The sequence below is a fragment of the Hydra vulgaris genome, chromosome 03 (assembly GCF_038396675.1).
Source record: "Hydra vulgaris chromosome 03, alternate assembly HydraT2T_AEP".
Taxonomy (NCBI): domain Eukaryota; kingdom Metazoa; phylum Cnidaria; class Hydrozoa; order Anthoathecata; family Hydridae; genus Hydra; species Hydra vulgaris.
Window position 1 is genome coordinate 23,809,845 of NC_088922.1, and position 22,439 is coordinate 23,832,283.

General features: G+C 28.5%; 1 protein-coding gene across 1 annotated transcript in view; it reads right to left on the reverse strand.

The window, feature by feature from the left end:
• Positions 1-10,933, reverse strand: part of LOC100202929 (PC3-like endoprotease variant B) — a 47,495-nt gene extending 36,562 nt beyond the window's left edge. The window contains exons 1-3 of the mRNA XM_065792707.1: positions 10,361-10,933; positions 5,232-5,336; positions 5,028-5,117 (exon numbers count right to left, since the gene is read on the reverse strand). Coding sequence (XP_065648779.1) covers positions 5,028-5,117; positions 5,232-5,336; positions 10,361-10,702 — 537 coding nt within the window. The 5' untranslated portion in view covers positions 10,703-10,933. The remainder of the gene's footprint in view (positions 1-5,027; positions 5,118-5,231; positions 5,337-10,360) is intronic.
• Between the last annotated feature and the right edge of the window lie 11,506 nt (positions 10,934-22,439).

Consider the following 22,439-nt stretch of genomic DNA (forward strand, 5'->3'; position numbering starts at 1 on the left):
AATTCATTCTCGTGTTACTCGTCATTCAATTAAGTGTCATCCTTTTTCTGTGACTGTTACTAAGTGCTCCAAAAACGCTTATTTGTCTAGTTTTTTTCCTCGAACATCAGTTCTTTGGAATTCGCTTCCTTCATCTTGCTTTCCTGATTCATATAATTTGCAATCTTTTAAGTCATCCGTCAATCGCTATCTTGCTCTATAAACTTCATCTTTTCTCTTCCAGTAACTTCCAACTCTAATAGTGGTTGCTTGCAGCCTTGTTGGAAGCGAAGATGTTGAAAAAAAAAAGAAAAGAAAAAACAGAGTTATACTCTTCTCTATTTGCAGGACTATCATGTAAAATACAATAGGCAGAATTCAAAACTTTTTTCAGATTTTATTCTGTGACAGCCTCTCCAGTTTTTAAACTGCCGTGGGCAATATGCAAACTGCAAGTTTCAATGTTAATAAGAGAATGTAAAATAGTTTCAGTCAAACTTGAACTTAATTCATCAAAAAATTTTAGATTGACATTGGGACCATCCATTGATATTTGGCATAATAAGTCTTGGTGTGTTGTATGACCTAAGAAACCTGATCCAAAACAACATGCATTTACACGATTTCTATTAACATTTCAGAATCTAATATAAATATCCATTACAGAAGTTAAAGTGACCTCATTTAAACTTTCATCAAAAGAATAGACATGGATGTCTAGCAGCTTTAAAATTTCTAACAAAATTGATTTAAAATAAGGAGCTTAACCATCATTCAACTTGTATGAAGTTTTGCTTCGATCCATCTGAAATTGTGAAGCTATGGCACTGTTGGGAAACAGTTGTAAAAGCATGGCTTAAGTCATCATTTTAACATAGAGAAAAACCACTATCTACATTTGCCAAATAATTTCAGCCTTATTAACATCTAGTTTTTTGACACGAATCTGATGTCTTTCGTTTTTCTGTAATTGACTCATTAAAGTTAGGAAAGGCAGATGGTAAAGAACTTTTCTCTTTTGGTTTTGCAAAGAACCCTTTTAACTTTCTTAATTCTATATTGTGCTTTGCTGCTTTTGTGTGATCTGTTAAGGCAGAGCGCCCATTTAAAGAGAGTTTTATTGACCTGTGGTAAACCACACATCTTGCTATTGTAATATCTTCAAGATCTTCTTTTAGCCAATCTTTAAAGTTATCATCGGTCAACCAGTCATCTTTAAATCATTTTTGATGTTTTACTTTTTTAACTCCATATTTATACTAAAATAACAATACTAATCTAAATTAAAAATATATAACTTTAAAAGGAATAAATATTGTTAGTAAGATTTAAAATAATCTTCAAAAATCAATAACTGAACACAAATTAAGCTACTAAACAGAAATTAAAAAAAAAATTCTAGTTTTTCCAGCATCAATGTTGGTTAAAGCATTAATTTTCCAGTTTTTACAGAGTGTTTTTTAAAAACAACCTTTTTTCCAGTTTTTCCTGTTTTTCCAGCAGAGTGGACACCCTGAAATACTAACTTGGCTGTTTCTAGTGAAATAGGGTTTCTTATTTTTTCTCTGGCAATGATAGAATTCCTTGCTCGTTTTTATCAGTGATTCGGATATTAGTACCAGACTAAATAATATTTAAAATACCTACTTAAAATGTGTTGATTAATTACAACCGGTATAAAAAGTTTAAAAAACATGTTATAGACTTAAAAATATGAATAGACTTTAAAATATGTGTAATAAATGGACATACCATGACCCTTATAATACGAATAACATTAATTTTATTTCACACTAACCATTTCTATACTTATTCTTTATACAATCATTTTATTTCAATAATTTTTAGTAAGTAGTAGTAAGTAATAAAAATTCTATTAAGTAATACAAATCTTAAAAAACTTAGTTTTGAATTAAAGACATTCAATACATCATAAATTAAACATAAATTTTTATTGTAAACATAAATTCTTATTGTAAACATGATAAATTCTTATTGTAAACATTATAAATTCTTATTGTAAACATAAATTCTTATTGTAAACATTATAAATTCTTATTGTAAACATTATAAATTCTTATTGTAAACATTATAAATTCTTATTGTAAACATAAATTCTTATTGTAAACATTATAAATTCTTATTGTAAACATTATAAATTCTTATTGTAAACATAAATTCTTATTGTAAACATTATAAATTCTTGTTGTAAACATTGTAAGTTCTTATTGTAAACATAAATTTTCATTGTAAACATATATTTTCTTTTTTTTTTCTTTTTAAACATCTTCACTTCCAACAAGGCTGCAAGCAACCACTATTAGAATTGGAAGTTACTGGAAGAGAAAAAATAAAGATTGCAGAGCAAGATAACGATCGACAGACAACTTAATAGATTGCAAATTGTATGAATCAGGAATACAAGATGAAGGAAGCGAATTCCAAAGAACTGATGTTCGAGGAAAATAACTAGACAAATAAGAGTTTTTGGAGCACTTAGGAACAGTCACAGAAAAAGGATAAGACTTAATTGAATGACGAGTAACACGAGAATGAATTTTAGTAGATGGCACAAGAGAGCTAGCTCTTTAGAGCAGTGCTCATTATAGTATTTGTAGAAAAGAGAAAGAGAAGCTACATTACGACGATGTGATAATGGTTGGAGGTTGGCTGCAAGAGCAGGTCCAACTATGTTTACAATATGTTTTTGCACCTTTTCTAAAAGAGAAAGGGCATCATTTAAAGATCTGCCCCAAATATGGCAACAGTATTCCATACAAGGACGAATTTGAGATTTATAGAGATAGAGAATATAATCCAGAGTAAGAAAGTGTTGAGCTCAACAAAGAGATGCAACATTAGCAGATGCTAATTTTGCAACAGATTTATATATGGTTTCCAAGAAAGATCGGAAGTAAGAGTTAATCCTAGAAGATGAAGAGATATTATAAATTTTTATTGTAAAATTATAAACTTCTATAAAAAAAATGGAAACAGACTTTAATTTTTTATTAATTTTTTTTTTATCAAGTTTCAGACCATAATTTTTATTTCAGACTATCTGTAACTTATTAGGAGCCTCAATTCAATTTTGAATAAAAATAAAAATTTGAATGTATAATCTTTTTTTTCTATAAGAAAGAAAGTTGTCACACAGACTTAACTAATTGTCTAAGCACATTAATAACTAACTAATAACATAACTAACTAATAACATAAGTATCTCAATAATGACATACGCGCAACAAATTTTTCCCAGTGTTTTAATGTTTTTAGAAATTTTAGGCTTTTTTAAATATTCTCTTCTTTTCATTTGTTTTAGTATATAATATCTTTACATATGTTATGTTTATAATATTTATAGAACTTCAAAAATGTTTTATTTTCTATTTTAAAAAATTGAAAAAGCTTTTAAAGAAAATTTTAATGTGCAAGCATAAGGATTTAAACCACGGCAATGCACTTCAGAGACGCTGTGAGCTAACCACTTTGGCATCAAAATTTTAACACTATTTAAAAACATATAGAGTCTATAGAGTCCCCAAACTTTTGTTTTGCTGCAGGTATTTTGCATTATTTTGGAACGCTTTTCAATTTGACTGGTGAAATCCTAAACAATTTTATAGAGATATCAAACTTAACCTTATTCTTGCATTTTTAATTCCCATTCCACCTGTGAACTAAAATCTCCACCATTTTCTTTTTTTTAATATTTGCTGCAGAACTTCCAACTTGATGTTACATATACATTTTTTTTTTTTGTAAAACTTTAGTTTTACAAGAAAAGTTAAGAGAAATCTTTAATTTTTTTTAAAAATTTTTCTCAAAATTTTTTCTATAAAATTGCTCATGATGACAGCATATAATTGAAATGAACTACATTATTTTATCGCTACATTATTTCTTCTTGCTGTTTATAAGAACTTTGAGTTAAATAAAAGTTTTTATGGCTTTTCCAATGTCACATTTCTCCATATTCAATAAATTTACTATTTATAATATTACTAGCTAAAAGAACTAAACAATAAAACTTTTGCATATGTTATATGATTTTTTTACCTCAAACTTTCAAAATACCATAGTTTTTATTCCAAAAAAAAAATAAAATAGGTATGTTTTAAAAGCTTTAAAGTTGGCTTGCATAATAATATATGCATGCTGATATTTTTTTCAAAAAAATATGTATATTGAGATTTAATAAAATCATTTTGATTAAGTCATGCATGCGGACTCAAGTTTTATGATGAAGTTAAAATTGAATAATAAACATTTATTTATATTAAAACATAAAATAATTTATGAAAATATTCAATTATAAAAAGTTATTATTATTTCAAATTAAACTCTTTACTATAATTTTTGTTAATAAAAAAGAATCTCTAAATATTTTTAATCACTTTTGGAAACAGTTATTGACTTTTCTTTCAAGCTTAAGTATAAAACTTGGATAATGTAGAATTTAATAATACAATAATAAAAAAAATTATCAAATTTTTTTTTTTAATTTCGGCCAAAAATCAATATCAAACCTTTGCTCTAGTATGACAAAATCATTTAACAAAAGTTCTTAGACATCATACATCCACTTAGGCTAATAACAATCTAAGTGTACGAATGTCTGGGAATTATTTTAATATTAAAACTCTATAACAAATAAGGTATGAGAGGGTATTTTTTATTATTATTAAATTCACCTTTCAAGACTCCAGAGAAGGCACTACAGTCAAGAAAGCTACTCTTTTTTTTTTATTTACATTTATTTAGGTACATTTATTTGTAACTTACTATCAACCTGAAACTTGATATAAAAACCTTGTTATACAAGGGCACTGAGCAGAGAAACAGACTGAGAGCAGTACTACCAGATGCGTATAGGGATTTGAATTTTAAAATTCTAGATTGTGAGCCTGAGTGTTTCTTAACTGGCCTACTGCACAAAATTATTGCATTATTTATGAATGTATAGTATATTGGAATTCATGACAACTGACAAAATTTATATTTTTTCTAATGTTATGAATTAGTTTATTTAGACTGACTGCACTTACTAAATACCATTGCTCTTTAAATTTTGGATCTGTAGGTATTCCATCTTTTCTACGACGATCAAGAAGATGTTGCTGCTCAGCCCATAATACCTGATTTAATAAACTAACACAAATAACAATAATAAAGCAAAGAGTGTATGACACTAATATTTACAAATACTTACAAACATTACTTTAAATACATATGTAACCATTGAAACTTACATGATTCTCTTCTAGTAACTTCTTAGTTGTTTGATGCAAAGCTCTTTTTACTCTGCTCTTTGTTTTTTTGTGTTTAAAATGAAAGAATCCTTCTAAATTTCCAATCTAAAACATATAAAATATTTAACTACATTTCCTTTACATAATATTATATATATATATATATATATATATATATATATATATATATATATATATATATATATATATACATATATATATATATATGTGTGTATATATATATATATATATATATATATATATATATATATATATATAAAATTAGTAAAAAACGCTTATCTAACTTTTTTCTTCTACTTGAACTTTCACAATTGCTGGATCATCAGGAAGAGGACTCTTCCTGATGATCCAGCAATGGTGAAACAAGTAGAAGAAAAAAGTTAGATAAGTGTTTTTTATTAATTTAATTTATTATTGCTCTGTTCTTTAAGAACATTGAGTACTCTATTTGTAAAATACACTAACATAATTTACATATATATATATATATATATATATATATATATATATATATATATATATATATATATATATATATATATATATATATATATATATATATATATATTAACACATCTTTATAAACTATTTATTCATATTATGCTTGAGAAAACTTTTAATAGCATGTTAGTGAACAATTAATTTATGTTAAATAAGTGCTTACACAGTTGGCCATAGCTTACAAGTAACTTTAGAAATATAGAAAGAAATGATATCAAGTAAACTTTTTTTGAAGATAAACAATGCTTTTTATGAAATCTGTAATTTTTATATATAAATTGCATACTTTTTTTTTAAAAATAATGCTTTTTTATAAAATATGCATATTATCATACAAAAAAGTTGTTAAACACTTTAGTATCAAAAAATTTTTATTCTTGTAAATTTTTTTATCTTTATTAAAACAAGTGGAAGTAGTTTACAAATTAAAACAATATTTTTTTAAGGGAAGAGACATTTCACCTCTACCCTCATCCCCCTTCTATAAAAGAATATTAAAAAAATTGTAAATAATTTGTGATAAGTAAATCAGAAGCATTTCATTTTAAAGATTGGTACCAACCTTTGATGTAAAATCTTTAAGATAAAGCTTGATAAAAATGTATGGTTAGCTACCCAAAACAAATTGGGGGCATTCCATGTCAAACCAGCAAAAAAAGAAAAAAATTAAAGGACAATAGCTACATGTAAATTTAATAATAAAGACATAGTAACAATAAATAATTATCATATATAATAACAAAGTAATTCTTAGGTAGCTCTCAGCAAGGCTGATTCCATCAACAGCTGTAAAATATCAGAGTACTAAAAGTGTCATGCTGTGCATAAATAGTGTCCCTGTTCATAGTTTTGATGTGCATTGTCGAGGCTACAATTCACTCATTTATAGGGAAACTAGGTTTGAATCCACAGACTATTCTTTTATATGCTTTCATTTAGCACCACTTTATTCTATCACCTCTCTCTTTATTCTATCACTCTCCTTCTTCTTAAAACTGAACTCTATTTCAATGTTATTTTTGATCAAACTGACCAAGCCCTTTCTCTATATCCAAGAGCCAAAATCATTGTTGTTAGTGACTTTAATGCTCATCACACTAAGTAGCTTGGTTCTAGTGTGATGTTAATCTGCAGGTATAAAGACCCACAACTTTTGCCTTTTTCAATCTCTAACACAAGTTGGAAAGTCAACTTTCCAACTTGTTTTCCAAACAATCTAAATCATTTATCTTCTCTACTCAAGTGTCTTGTATTTGATTCTAGTCAGTGCTCAGTTTCTTCACATCCACCCTTAGGTGCTTCTGATCATGGTTTGATCTTTCTAAAACTATTATCTCATTTTTCTTTATCATCAGAATCTCCTTATCATTGTACCTCTTATAACTACCTTAAAGCTGACTTGGACTCTTTGTGTGATTTTTTTCATAACTTCTTGGATTCAGGCTGGCACGGAATGTTTTAGTCTTGCGATAGTGTTCTTCTAAGCTGTCATCTATACTTTTAAATTAATCAACTAGTGCTTATAAGAGTGTTGTTTTTCAGCCTGCTGGAAAGCAGTATCTGTTATTGCTATTTTCAAAAATTATGGAGAGTAATAATGTCCCATTAGTTTTCTTCCTATCATAAGCAAGGTTTTATTTAAATTATTATATTTACTATATTATTATTATTACTACTGTTAAAATAACATGTTATTATTATTATTATTTATTATTACAATTATTATTGTTATTATAAATATTATTTTTATTATTATTACCATTACTATTTTAATTATTGTCATTAGGTGTTTACTTTATATTAGTAGTTTATACTATTTGTAAACAACCTTGAAATGTAATACCAAATATTTCAGAAATATATTGATTGATTGATTGATTGATTGATTGATTGTCTCAGTACTTTGCCAGCTGCAAATTACTGAGACAAATTACCCAACCAGTAACAAACAAAATAACTAGATATATATAAACCTGGTATTAATTCTAACACTACATTCACACCATCTTGTACGCCACTAATTTTTTTTTTATTATTATTAAAAAACAAGAGGAGATTTAGAAAAATACCAAATACAACCCTTAACCGTGAGCCTACTCTTGGTACATCAAAATTATCATTAAGAATTTATTAAGTATTTTATTAAATAAATTTATTAGTGACCTCAAAAGACCTCAAAAACGACTTTTAACAACTTAATACTTGATGCAGCTACTTTTGTATAATTACTCAAGTAATTTAGCAATAAATTTTATGGTGACTCGTTTTATGCATATAAATAAGCTCTACATACGACTGTATTACGAAATAACAGAAAGTGCAAAAAATTACATTATCTATTTCAAAATACCATTAAATATATACCTTTTTAATTCAATTTACATGTTGTTATGGTGATTTGAAACTGTCTACCCGAGTAGAAAACAATATTGGCGCATTGTTTTTAGAGCTTAGATACTTTAAACTTTATCGCGCTAACATTATTGCTACTGGAGTATGTACTAAATTTCAGGTTAACACTTTATTATGTTCATTAAATAATAGTCTTTTATTACAAAAATCATGCTACAAGAAACGCTGAGCCAGCATAAGTCAGCAAAATTGAAACCTGAATTTCTAAAAAATCGTAAAGAGTTAATGGACATCACCAAACATGCTCATTAACTCATCACTATCTTTATTGTGAAGTTTACATTTGCATTCTCTTCTTTGTGTCTCAGTAATAGTAATAGAGAATTATCTTTATATCGTCAATTCAAAACATCTTTAAACAGCAATAAATCAAAAAGCATGTTTTCATCCGTTCCAATAATATTAGCGTAAGTTTTGTTTTACGTTTTTATAATAAATTAATTTGAACTACGACTGCCCCATTGCGTATTAAATGCTTTTAGATTTTAAGAATTATTTATGAGTTTACAAAGCTTTGCATAAAATGATTATTTTGTTGGAAACAAATCTTCATATTATTATCCCTCTTTTTTCTTATTTTTCTTCTGTAGTGGTTCACACTTATCAAACCCTAAAGCTAATGTACCTGATAAAACAGAAACTGCTTTACATGGCTGGTTTAAAGGTAAAGACTGTGTTGTTGAGAAAAAAATTTGAAACGTCGTTGAAACGGTTCAGAAATAGCTAAGGTTAATTGGTACTGTTTGGTCTGCATTTAATTGCTGTAGAATATCAAATGAATAGTAATATTATTTTGACAACATTGCAATACCGTTTCCAAACTAGCGTTCGAGATCCGTCTAGATGTAAAACATAAGTGCCACTAATTAATTACACATTTACTAAACGATTTCATGCGTTTATGTTCCGATTATCGAACTTAAATACATTCACCATTGTTGACTCTTTTTTTTTTTACTTATTAGTATTGAAAATGCTGTAGCAGCCATGGCACAGTGGTTAGAGTTTTGGCTCAGAACCAAGTGTAAGGTTCGATGTCGGCAGCAACAAACAAATCGAACCCCACACTTGAATGCAGTTTTTGTGATGGAGGCATTTTTTGCAGCTTCAATATCTATCTTTTTTCGGCAATTTAGTTGTTGAGTTTGAACAAGAATGATTTTTTTAATTTTTTTAAAGAGTTTTTTTAATGTCTATTCTATAAACCAACATTAAATGTAAAACATTTTTACTAGATAGTGTTAAAAATAATCTTAACACTATCTAGTAAAAATTTTGATTTTGGTTACTGCTGCGTTCTATTGCGAGCTATTGCGTTCGCAAATCAAAGAAGGAAAAAAACATAAAATTTTTCACTTTTACCTTAAAAAAAAAAAGACTACAAAAAACTTAGCCACTATTTGGATTTAGAGTATCTTATAAGTATCTCATTAAAAAAAAAACATATGTCTATATTTAGACTGAACGCAAGGATTAAACTTTTTTTTTAAATAAATGTCAAACCACTTTTCTTTTAGCTGTCTAGCTCTTTTCAAACTAGTTTAACAACGTTTTTTTTTCTTGTATTACAAATTTTTCTTGCCTATTAGCAAGTTTATATTTTCAAAACTGTAGTATAATGGGAGGATTACGTGGTACTACACAAAATTAGAAAAATATTGAGTTCTGTTTAAAGACAATTCCAAAGATCATATTACATTGAGTGACTAACTGTAATCTTGCTTATTAACATGTTTTCAAATTGTATTTTATTTAGTTGTTATCTCTTTTTGATAATTTGAAACTTTTCTGAAAAGAAGCTCTAAAGAAACATTTAGTACTAGCCCATTTGCTTGGTATCTTATTTAAAAAAAAAAACAACCGTGTAACTTTAAAAATATTCTTTAGAATCATGCATAGATCTAAGTTATTTAAAAAAAAATGTCATTTTTTTATTTAATAAAATACTTCTGGAAGAAGCAAACATAATATGAGAAGCAAACTATTAAGATGCATTTTTTATTACAAAATAATAAATACAAAATATATAACATACATAATGTTATAAGTATGTTTTTTAACTATAATTGCGAGTAATTAGTTTTCTATATTTGGTTTTATTATTTGCTTGTTTTTTGATCCATATTATCTTTCTAATTTTAAAAGATCTTAAAAAATTTTTAAAACTAGCTTTGTAAAAATAAAAAAGTTTTTACCTGTCCTAAGTTCTCAAAACCATGGTTATTGGCAATTCTATCTGCTTGGGCAACTTCGGCTGGATTGAGCTGAACAGCCCATGAGTTTGTATATAACAATTTTCCTTCTTTGCTCTGCAGAGCGTCTTCTAACTTTCCTAAATATACTTTGTCATTTTTTGTAAGCTGACGAGCATTAAAATTTGGGGTTTTAGTAAAGCGTCCATCTTTATATTCATGAGAGACTTTAATGACATCTTCACGATGTACTTTTTTTTTTGATTTATGATGTTTATTATTTGCAATAGTAATATCTAATATTAGTAGCAAGATACATAACAAAAAAGTCAATCTGTTGAACATGCTGCTGCAGCCGGTTTTACTTATTGTTCTACTCTTTCTAACTTAGCATAGTAAACGTTTGATGAAACAATCGAAAAAGTATCTTGCAATTAATAAATTTACAAAAATAAATATTTATTCACTATTTTGCATTAAAATATATATATTTGTTTTAAATTGCAATCATTTATTGCATATAAGTTGCTCTTTTTAAAATGAAGTGAAGCGAAATGAAACGTTGTTGTTTAACAGGTGTTTTGTTCGCAGGAGAGCATTGATGCGTGCAGATTTACCCATACATTTATAGCTGGCAAAAAACTTGCAGTGATTTACAATTTACAAAATATTTTCAAATTTGTTATTTGAACAAGCCCTGGTTACTCACTACTTAATTTGAATTCAGATTAGAAATTATTAAATTTTTACATAAATTGAACATACTTTGATTAAAAAAGTAATAAAAAGGATATTGAAATAAATAAAACAATTATATAAATTAATATAAAAGGATTTGGAACAACTCTATTAGAAATTTATATATATATATATATTGCTGTTGTATGATTTAGTATTAAAAATACTAAACTCTTGATTGTTGTAGAGTGCTCAATATTTAAGAAAATATATATTTTTTCAAAACAGAGCGTTTTATAATTATAATTAAATTTTAGAAAAAACAACTTTTAATGGAAATTAAAGTTTCATGCCTATCGACAATCATCAGCCTTGAAGTACAAAATCAAAAATATAAAAAACCGTTTAAAAATTACAAACTACGTTAGAATGAGTTCTGACGTTATATTTCAAGAAGACGTAATGTTATATATATATATATATATATATATATATATATATATATATATATATATATATATATATATATATATATATATATATATATATAACAAAAATATATAAATTGTAATAACAAAAAACTTAACAATATTTTTTTTCTAAATGATACTTATATTCTTTACGAAGAACATACAAAATTGACATTTAACTTTTTAACTTTGCACAGTTAGCACTCATACACTGGGCCAACGTATGTAAAACCATCGAAAACGTTGGATTTTTTTTTTCTGATGCAAATTCAATCTTGATCCTATTTATGTATTTAGCAATGATATCAATGATAAAAACTATATAACTTAAATACAATCTTTTTGTAAATATTAAAATATCAAAACTTCTACAAATAAAAGATGGTTAATGTCCATAAAACTCATGGTGTTAATTCATTGACGCATTTCAGTCTTTACCACTTCTTTTTTTATATGTCTTTTTTATAACATAGTTTTAGAGCATAGGTCGCCAACGTTGTTTTTTTATCATTTTGGTAAGGAATGCGGCGTCGCCAACTACAAAAACCAACGATAGCCAAACGTTGTATTTTAATAATAACTATAATATCTTACGACGTAAATTATAATATCTTACGACGAATCAAGATTGCATTTTTTCTTTTAGGTGCCCCAAGACCTTTCCTTTTAAAGCAAGCGCCCTAACCATTGCGCTATGTCAGCTATAATATATGCAAGATATATCATATCTGTTATAATATATGCTGCTATAATATATATAATAGCATATTTATTATAAAATATATAGATATATATTTATTATAAAATAATATTTTATATTTGTTGCGTTGTGTCAACGCAATTCGCACAGTGGGCCTGATGTGAGTTAAACCACTCGTAACCAACTTCTATTTTGGGGTAATATTTTTTTACAAATGTAATCTAGAGATCTCCAGCACTCTAAAACTGATATATTTTTTTCCCAACTATGTTTTTAAAGCTCAGTATACCAATTTTAAACAAAAATGGCAATGTTTTGCCCTTTAATTATTGGTCAAAATGAAAAAATTATATAAATAAAAAAGAGGTCAGTGAAACAATTTTTGAAGATTTTATTTTCTTGACAACCTATAGACATCATATATTAAAATAAGAGTAAGAATTATGAAACTTTTTTTTTATATTTGCATTTTATTAAAGTGTTTTTTTAATAAAATCCCTTAATATGTGCAACCTTTTTTTAACACCTATCTTTATACATACAAATCAACTTTAAATTACACTCTCATGTATTTATAAAACTTTAAAACCAAATTTTCTGAGTTTAACTGAGCGCAATAGTCACTAAGCTTTTTATTAGAAATGATATCTAATCATACATTTTAGACGCATAAAACCTATTAATAGACTAATGGATTTAATATAAATAGGATTTATTGCTGTATTATAGAATTTAATGTTGTTGTGGAAAGTTAAAGAACCTTCAATGACTATGTGATTTTTGTTTAATAGTTTTTTTTATTAGTAATTATTTTTATTATGTTTAAGCGTTTCTTTAATGTAAATTTTTGTAGATAATTGTATTCCATTAAATTTATGTGGTCATGTGTAAAAATATGATTTATGAAATAGAAGAGTTATTATTTGTATCTATCTGCCTCCGTTTTTTAAAACGCCTTAAGATGCTTAATACGTATTTAAAGAAAAACGCAATTAAAAAAAAAATTATTAGGAGAAACTCCTTGTAAAAAGTTTTTTGAAACTAACAATTTTTATAAATTTTTTCATATTTATACAAATAAATTTATTCAATAACAATTCTAGGCATCTAAATTAGCTTCTTTTCTAAAAAAGTCAGTTTTGAATTTTTTTACTTAAAGGCGTTTTGAAAAACGATGTATTGAAAAAAAAACGTAAAAAAAAGGAGCTTAATTTAGTCAAAAGAACTTAGTTTAAAAGCAAAAAAGATTTTTAACTTCTCGTTGTGTTGAAAGCAAAAAAACTATCTAGTCGATAGTCGGTAACTTTTAATTTTAATGTCGTCTGAATAACTTTTCTAAAATGTCGTTTTCACTTAGAAAATTCTACTTTATATAAATCAAATGTGCTTTGCTTATTTAAATTACCCCCAAAATATGGAAAAACATTATATTATATGCCAAAAATAATCTCTCTATAGGCCTTAACATAAATAATTTACACTAAAAAGCTGGGAAATTTGGGACAAAAATAAGTTTTTTGAGGATGCTACTTCCTGGACCAAAAACAAGAAAGAAGAAAAACAAAACTCAGGAAAGATTCTTTATTAGGTACAAGTCTACTGCTACTGAAAGTTGAAGTGGGAATTAAGGAAACAGAACGCTCAAATTTTAAAAAATTACAGAATTTCCTATGTGCTCAACAACTGAGCAAGAGTACTACACTAGGGCAACTGAATAAATGCGAATTTCATAAGTGTGAACTGGCATAAGTGCGAATGGCGTAAGTGCGAACTGGCGTAAGTGTAAACTTGCATAAGTGCAAACTGGAACAAGTGCAAAGCAGTTGCAAAATCTGGCATAGTTGTGAACAAGCATAAATGAGAAGCAGTCGCAAAAATTGACGTAGGTGTGATTTGGTATTAGTGCTCCAATTTGGCATTTTGCACTCATGCCAATTCGCACTTATGAAATTCGCACTTATACAGCCTGATTTAATTGTTGCTTGATTTTATAAACATATTGGGTTGAATTAAAACAAAAAAAAATCAACAGTTCTTGACACCCATATAATTCATAATAAAATCTCAAAAAATATAGGCCTCTTATATAAAGCAAAACAGTTGTTAAACCAAACTAGTCTGAAATTTATTTATTTTTCTTTTATTCATTGCTATCTAAATTACGCTAACGTTGCTTGGTGCAGCACTAATGTATCTAAAAATAAAAAGCTTTTAATTAAACAAAAACACGCTTAAGAATTTTTGGAAATGTGGATCGCTTCTCGCACACTAAATTTCTTTTTAATAAATTCAAAATACTCAACGTATTTCAACTTAATTTTTTATCATATTCTTATATTTATGTTCAAAGTAGATAATAAAATGGCGCCTATTTTATTTAACTCAATTTTTGAAAAAATAAATCATTTACACCCAACAAGGTATTCAAATAACAATTATATTCAACCAAAAGCATATCATTCTGCTACTAAGTTCTTGATTGCAATCAGAGGACCTAAATTATGGAACACGTTATTGGATAATGAGTTAAAAAAAATTCCTTCCCTTGATCAATTTAAAAATAAAATAAAAATAAACTTTTGATAATTGACAAAGAAGTAGACTTCTTCTGAAACTTTTAAATAGGAGTAATCACTTGTTTTATTTACTTGTTATTTACTTTATTTTTGATCATATTTATTTTTGATTTTAACCTAAATCTTTACCTTTCTTTGATGTTCATGTTTTATCTCATTTTTATTTATTTTTAAATTCGAAATATTAAAATAAAAGTTTGAAAAAAAATAAAACTATATATATATAAAAAGTAATTTTTATATTGGCATTTATATAAGCATTTTATGCAGATATTACATTGTGATAACGGTAATACTTTTTTTCCTGTTATTTATATTCTTGTTTTGAAGGGGCTTGGCGATAAGACTGAATTTGTCTTCTTCTTGCCCCAGCCGTGTATATACATTTTGTAAAAGTCTAATTTTGTAAAAAAAACTCTTTATGGCGAAATATATACATGTATACATACATACATTACCCAACACATAGATTAAATCAAATCAAAAGTTATATTTCTGAAGACTAGATGCAAAACTGCAATTAATTAAGAAAAAAATAATGTTCTTTCTAAAATTCTAGATTTGCTGAATGATTATTTAAAAAACAAATAAAAATTACAAATATTTATAAAATTAATTATGTATTAAAAAGTCTTATGTTATTTTCTTTTTAAAATTAACAGTTTTGTTGTGAATATTAGCAACAGGGTGTAAAAAAAATTTCAACTTGTTTTTTTTATTGAATTTCAATGATTTTTTTTTTATTCAGTTTTCAAAGTTTGATTATGAAAAACGGTGGCACAAAGAAGGGCAGCAAGCTGTACCCCGCCTATAACCGTGTCCAAGAGAAGAAGAAAAAGTACATACCAGGCTCACCTACACAAAAAAAGTTAGATGATTACAGAAGATTATAATGCCTCATTTGACATGCAGGAGTTTTTCAATTATACGGCTTTGAGAATAATAGAGTCTGCTAGCTCAGAGATCAGAACTCAAAACCCCATTATGATCTCTAAAGTAGGATATGCTGGTTGCACTGGACAGTCTGTTTATAAGCAGATGGTATCTGAGGATGTTGAACTAGCCAGAACAGCAGTAGAAGTAGAAGTAGCCTTATCTGCCTTATTTCCATACAGATCCAGACCAAATAGGCAGAAGAGAACAAACCCAAAACCCTCTTCAACACTCTTTTGCAGGCCAATTAGGTTTTAATACATAAAAGAGAGCAAAGATGTAGCGATGGACAAAAGTAACTTTTTCAAGGAGTTTCTGGCTGTCCCTACGAGGTTGGACGGAGTCGTGACCTACTACAAGTTGAAGGATCAGATTGAAAAGTTTCCACCATTCATATTGAAGTGACAGACGCAACTACAAGATTCAGCATCTGCGGCCTGACCAGCTCCAACCTGAATGATTTGAAGAAGGTTTATAAAGTTGCGGCAGACCTTCCAGATATTAGATTTAAACATGGCCTTAGGGCACCTAAAACAAAATTAAATAAGAAATATATATAAAAAAGAATAATCAAAGAAAAACTTTGTTTGAAGATTCGCAGATATACGAAACAAAAATAGCATAAACAGGTTTGACTTGGTAGGCAGAACGTTTTTTCGTAAGATTTAAGGACTATGAAATAAAATACGCCAAGCCAAAAGTTTTGTCGCCAACTGCCTTAGCGTCATCCTTTTATTTGCACTTACTTTATTGGAGTTATCTCCTGAAAAATTAACTTGTGTGGGTGAAAAGTACATTTTGGATAATTTAAAAGTATGCTTTATAGATCTATCAAAGTTTTGGGTGTTTTATTGTTTAGATATTAGATGTTGATGTTGTTTACATTACCTAGAATTTTTGACAAGTAATGTTGAAGCTTGTTGAAATTGATTACATAAAAACATTTTGTTTTCTAAAATTTTATCTGAGTTAACATGTAAATAAGAATCTTTTTTACAGGAACTTGATATTGTTCTACTAGTAGTTTACTTTTACAACCAAATGGAGGAGGATTTGGTATATCAAAAATAGAAAACTACTGCTTGTATGCAGCCGTTTGTTTTGTTTTTTTTAATTTTTGTTTTAGGTGCCCCCAAGAAGATCTAACCGTTTTGTCACAGAACACCGCGGAAAAGTATTTAACTAGAAAGTTCCTGCCTCCTTCCTTACTGATAGCGCAAATTTTTTTTTTTTTTAATAATTTTAGGTGTCCCCCAAGAAGTCCTTACGGTCTTATCACAGAGCACCGCTAAAGAGCATTTAATGGGAAGTTCACACCTCCTTTCCAACCGATGTTGAAAAAGTTGCCCAGAGGTGGGGTTTGAACCAAGATCTTACGTTTCTGAGGCAAGTGCGCTACCACTGCACCATGATTGCTATAAGTTTCCACTATTTTATATTATATCAGACTTTTCCACCATTATTTGTAAGATAATACATTGTGTTTTCAATATGATTGCTTCACAAGTAAAAGTTTTTATATCGAAAATAAAAAAAAAAAATTTTCATTTTTTTTTTTCTCACAGAAATCCCATGTCGAACATACACAGAATTGCTGGGTAACGTTTATTTTGAAAGATTTATTTAATAAATAAAGTTATTTGTTGACTTCTTTGATTGTGTAATAATCCAAGCTTTAGAACGTCAATAAGTTAATAAAATTGTTATGAACTCGAAGGATAAATGTTAATACTTAATTTTTAACTTTTTATCAACTAAAACAGTTAGAAGAATTATAAATATAATAGTTTTATTTCAATACAACTTTATTTTAATACAGCATCATTTCAATACAACAAGTATTCATTCAACTTGTATGAGCACATCATTCCGCGTTAGCTGAAATTTCCAGTTTCTCATTTGCAAATTAGTAAAAGTCAATGAAACTTACAATTGGATTAAAAGTTATCTTACCAATAGAAAATGATGTGTATGTAATATACAATCTGGAGTATTAAATGTTTTATGTGGAGTTCCCCAAGGATCTATCCTTAGTCCAGTCTTGTTTTTAATTTATATAAATGATTTTTGCAACGCGTCTTTAAAACCGAATTCAGTAAAGTTTGCTGATGATACAAATCTATTTCTTACTAACAATGGTATTAAGAAATTATATGCAGACATGAATACTGAACTAAATAAAGTAAATAATTGGTTTAGGGCTAACAAACACTCACTTAACTCAGAGAAACAAACTACTTATTGTATCATAAAAAAACATAAGAAAACCTTCCTCTTAAGTTGCCTGACCTTATCTTAAATGATAAATTAGTTAAAAAACGAGCCAGTATAAGATTCTTAGGAATTTTTGTTGATGAGAATTTATACTGACTTCCTCAAATAAGATATATTCAATCTAAGATCACCAATATAATTGGTATGATGTATCGAGTTCCTTCGTATATTAATAAACAAAGTCTCAAACTAATATATTTTGGATTAACTCATTGCTTCATCAGTTATGCAAATATATATTGGACAAGTACTCAACCATCAAAACTAAAAAAAATGTATAGCTTACAAAAACATGCGTGCAGAATCATTTACTCTAAAAATAAGCGTGAACACGCTAGACCTATAATGAATGATATGAAGATGATGGATATTCTTGAAATAAATATCTATCAGCATTTAATTTGTATATGTCGCTTCATTGATAATCTCTCTCATGAAAATCTTAATAACAAGTTTGAAATAAATAGAAATGAAAACTATTATCTCAGAGCAAATATAAGTAACTCATATAAACTGCCTCAAAACATTAATAAATATACTGAATATAGCATTGCATATCGAGGTCCAAATATATGGAATTTTTATCAAAAAGGATTTAAATGTATGGCAAAATCATTAAGTTCATTTAAGTTTTAAATCAAAAAAGAAATTTTTAAAGTTTGAGATTCATTTGTGATTGAGTAAATATTGAGGAGATAAGAAACATTTAGGTCGGAGATAAGAAGAATAAGTTGATTTTTCAAATCGACCTTTTTTAGAGGTCAGGCTTTGCTCACAAAGCTGTATTGCTAACAACTAACTCAGGTGTTTCTTTGATTGGATATTGCATTTATAGTTTTAAAATAGGGTAGTATATATCTAGGGTAGAATATATGGGTCAAGAATACTTGAATGTTTGTTTTATCAATTCTAAAAAAGCTTGAAGATTTTTGAAAATGGCTCAATATAAAATATCTACATATGAAATTTACCTTTACTGAAATACTTCATTTAAAGCAAACATCTAAATGATAACTCTAAATAGTAATAAATAAATCAAAAACTAAGTATAAAACTTTTATTAAAATAAAAAAATTATAAAAAAATATTTTGCAGTCCTTAAAAGTTTGTCATCGGACGAAATATTAGTTAGACTGTAACCCACATCAGAAACTCTTTCTATATCACACCCTGTAAATATCCATGGCTAACATCACCCGAAAGGACCGAACAAATCCTTTTAGATGGGCATTATATAGACCTAGTGTGAACATTTAGAGCTGTTTTTGAAATCTTTTAACTACTTCTTTTTAACGAGTTCTTACATATTGCAAATTTGAGACTAGAATTAAAAGCTTTCTTCACAAAATGCATAATCCAAAAACAGTTTTTAAATTTCTCAAAAAATTTACAAGTTCTAATTTTTTTTAGTCCAAAACATATATTTCTGAAAAAGTTGAGTTTGTAGGTGTTGTTTGTTACAGATGCTTGCTGTTATAGTCAACAACACAATTGAAGAGTTGTTTTCCATATTCTGGATGAGTTGGGATGCGCTTGTACCGCTCCCAGTGAACCTTGAACCTTGAATGCATTGCTTCGGTTGCTTGTTCGCTGAAGATTCCGAGGGAGGTTTGATGTTTTTCTACAAATTCAGAAACATGGTAGAAAACAGCATGGACCTTAGGTGTCACCGATATTGGCAAGAATAGGAAAGAAGTTTTAAACTTCTGAATCGTTTCTTTATAGTTTTCCTGCAGAGTTGTTCCAATGCATGAAGTGACAACTTCTTTGAAATGTCTTAGAGTTTCAATGAAACCAAATGCTTGATAGGCACAAGCTTTTTCTGGCAATCTTTGGAGAATGTCAAGGTTTTGCAAAAGCTTATGACATTCATTGCCAGCAAAGTGTCCGCCATGGTATGGCTGGAGCTGAATGTGCAGCAAAGTTGGCCATTCTTTGGCACCAGGCCATAACTCAGAAAGATTCTTGAAAAGATGATTGACAATTCCAAGAAGAAGATGGAGTTGCATTGGTGGAGTCACATCCAAAATGAGTGTTGAGTCATCCATTTTAATCAGTGGTTGATGGATTACATTGTCAAAATCTTTTGCTGATTTTGTATCCGATCCAGCTGCAACATAGGCTTCAAATCTCTCCTTGATTGATCCAAAACTTCTGGATGTTCCACATTCTGAGAGATTGTCAGAATCAATGTTGCACCAGCAACAAGGGTGTTTGCTTGAATGGGATTGAATTCCGCAAATGATGTTGGCCATCTTGAGATCGCATGAAATGCAGAAAGAAACATCATTTAATTGAATGATGTTCATCATCAATTTGACGTTCTCATATGTTTCAGAAACATTTTCAGCGATGGCAACTATGAGCTGCCATTTGACACCTGTGTCTCGGGCAGATGAGCTTGTCAGCAAGCGAAGACTTTTTTGTTGAGGACTTCTTGTTTCATCATCTTCATCAGTTACCTTGATAACTGCTAAGCTCATTTTCAAGAATGATCCTCCTCCATCAATGCCAAGCTTGACAAAATGATTGGAGCCGTATTCCCTTGACAACAACACCTTGTTGGTTAAGTCCTCAAGATTTTTGCAGTGAATGATTGTTCTCTTCTCTTCAGCTTTTCCTTTTTCTGCTGAAATGTTGACAACTGATAGTTGAAAGAAATCATTCAACGATTTTCCTACAGCAGCAAACTTTTGCTGGAAAAATGGCTCAACTAGTCGAGTTTCTGTTGCTTTGTTAAGTGTTGAGGCAAGTTGTCGCATTCCCGTGTTGGATAGTCCTGTGTTCAACTGAACATTTAACAAGCTTTGCATTGTATGTGTTGAACTTGTTGATTTGCGTGCAGATGCTGGGCCTAAAAAGCAAATGAAATAAATTTAACAACTTTTTGTTACTTGTGAATGATTACAACAACAATAGTTATGAGTAAAAGTGATTCCCACAGAAGTTTATTATTACCTGGTGTTAATGGAAATAACTGCCCTCCTCTTGCTTGACTAAGCCGGACAGTTCCTACAGGAGATGCATCCTTTGAGCTGATGATGGCAGATGCAATTTGCTCAGCACCAACAGGATCTGACTGGACCGATGCTTGCAAGTTTTGGTGTCTTGTTCCGATTGTGCATGAATGTCTGAAACCTCTTGTAAGAATGGACAAACATTGTGCGCATCTTTTTTCTGATGACTGTAAGCGGGACTTTGGTGAAGGGCCAGGCTTAGAAGATTCACCTTGGTCAAGGTTTCTGTTCTGTTCTTTTGGTGCCAAGGGATGTTTCTGGTTGAGCTTGAGTTTTGCTATTTGGCAAATGAGGCAGTCACATGGACCAGATGTTCGTGTCAAAGGCTTGACAATGATTGCAGAGAAGTTGTAGATTGCAGGAAGTGAAACACTCATGTCCCCAGCATCTCTTTTTTGCAAGAGAGTTCGGCAAGCATTGCAAATAGCCTGTGGGACTCTTTCATCTGCAAAGTCAATGTCTGTTTTCAACAATTTGTGAATTCTTCCAATGATAAAGTCATTTAACTCTCGGTCTCCTTTCCTCATGCAAAGAAAACAAACAGACTTTCTGCATTCTTCATGTGTTTTTGCTTTATTTGGCATTTTTGATGCTTTATGTCTTCATTTTAAAAAATGATCTTCATTCAACAAGGAAAAATAATTATGAATGTTTTTTATTTCATAAATTTCATGATAATCTTTATGTGTACATAATTTTTTTGTGTACATAATCTTATTGTGTACTTCATGCCAATGGAAGGGGGATGACAGGGAAGGATTTAACCCTTTTTAATTTGAAAAGTTAGTGCATGCATGCGTGCGTGTGTGTGTGCATGCGTACATGTACATAAAATCATTGCTGATGCTTAGTCATTATAAAGTAACTAAATTCAAATGAAATTCATTTTTTTAAATTTCCAATAATTATTTGACCTTCTGGGATGTTTGAAATGACTTAAAATTATTTTATTATGATCTCTATATACCTACAACTTAAAAAAATCACTGTAATTTATGATTTTGAGCTGTTTATTTTTTTGGAAAATCTTGGATTTTGGTTATTTTCACTATATAACTTAAAAATGAAAAAAATGGCTCGGACGTAGTTAAAAGATTTCAAAAACAGCTCTAAATGTTCACACTAGGTCTATATAATGCCTATCTAAAAGGATTTGTTCGGTCCTTTCGGGTGATGTTAGCCATGGATATTTACAGGGTGTGATATGTTAAAAATCCTCGACAAATTCTAACCATAAAAATATGAGTAACTTTGCATACATGTGGATATAATATATTCCAATATTATGCGTGTAGGTAAAATGCAAACAATATACACCAAAACAAAAAATGCACTAAGTGAAAATATATATAATAAAATCTCCTGGAAGAAGAGCGATCATGATAAATTCTTTTCGGCTTTGATTTATATTTAAAAGCAAATAAAAATGATAAC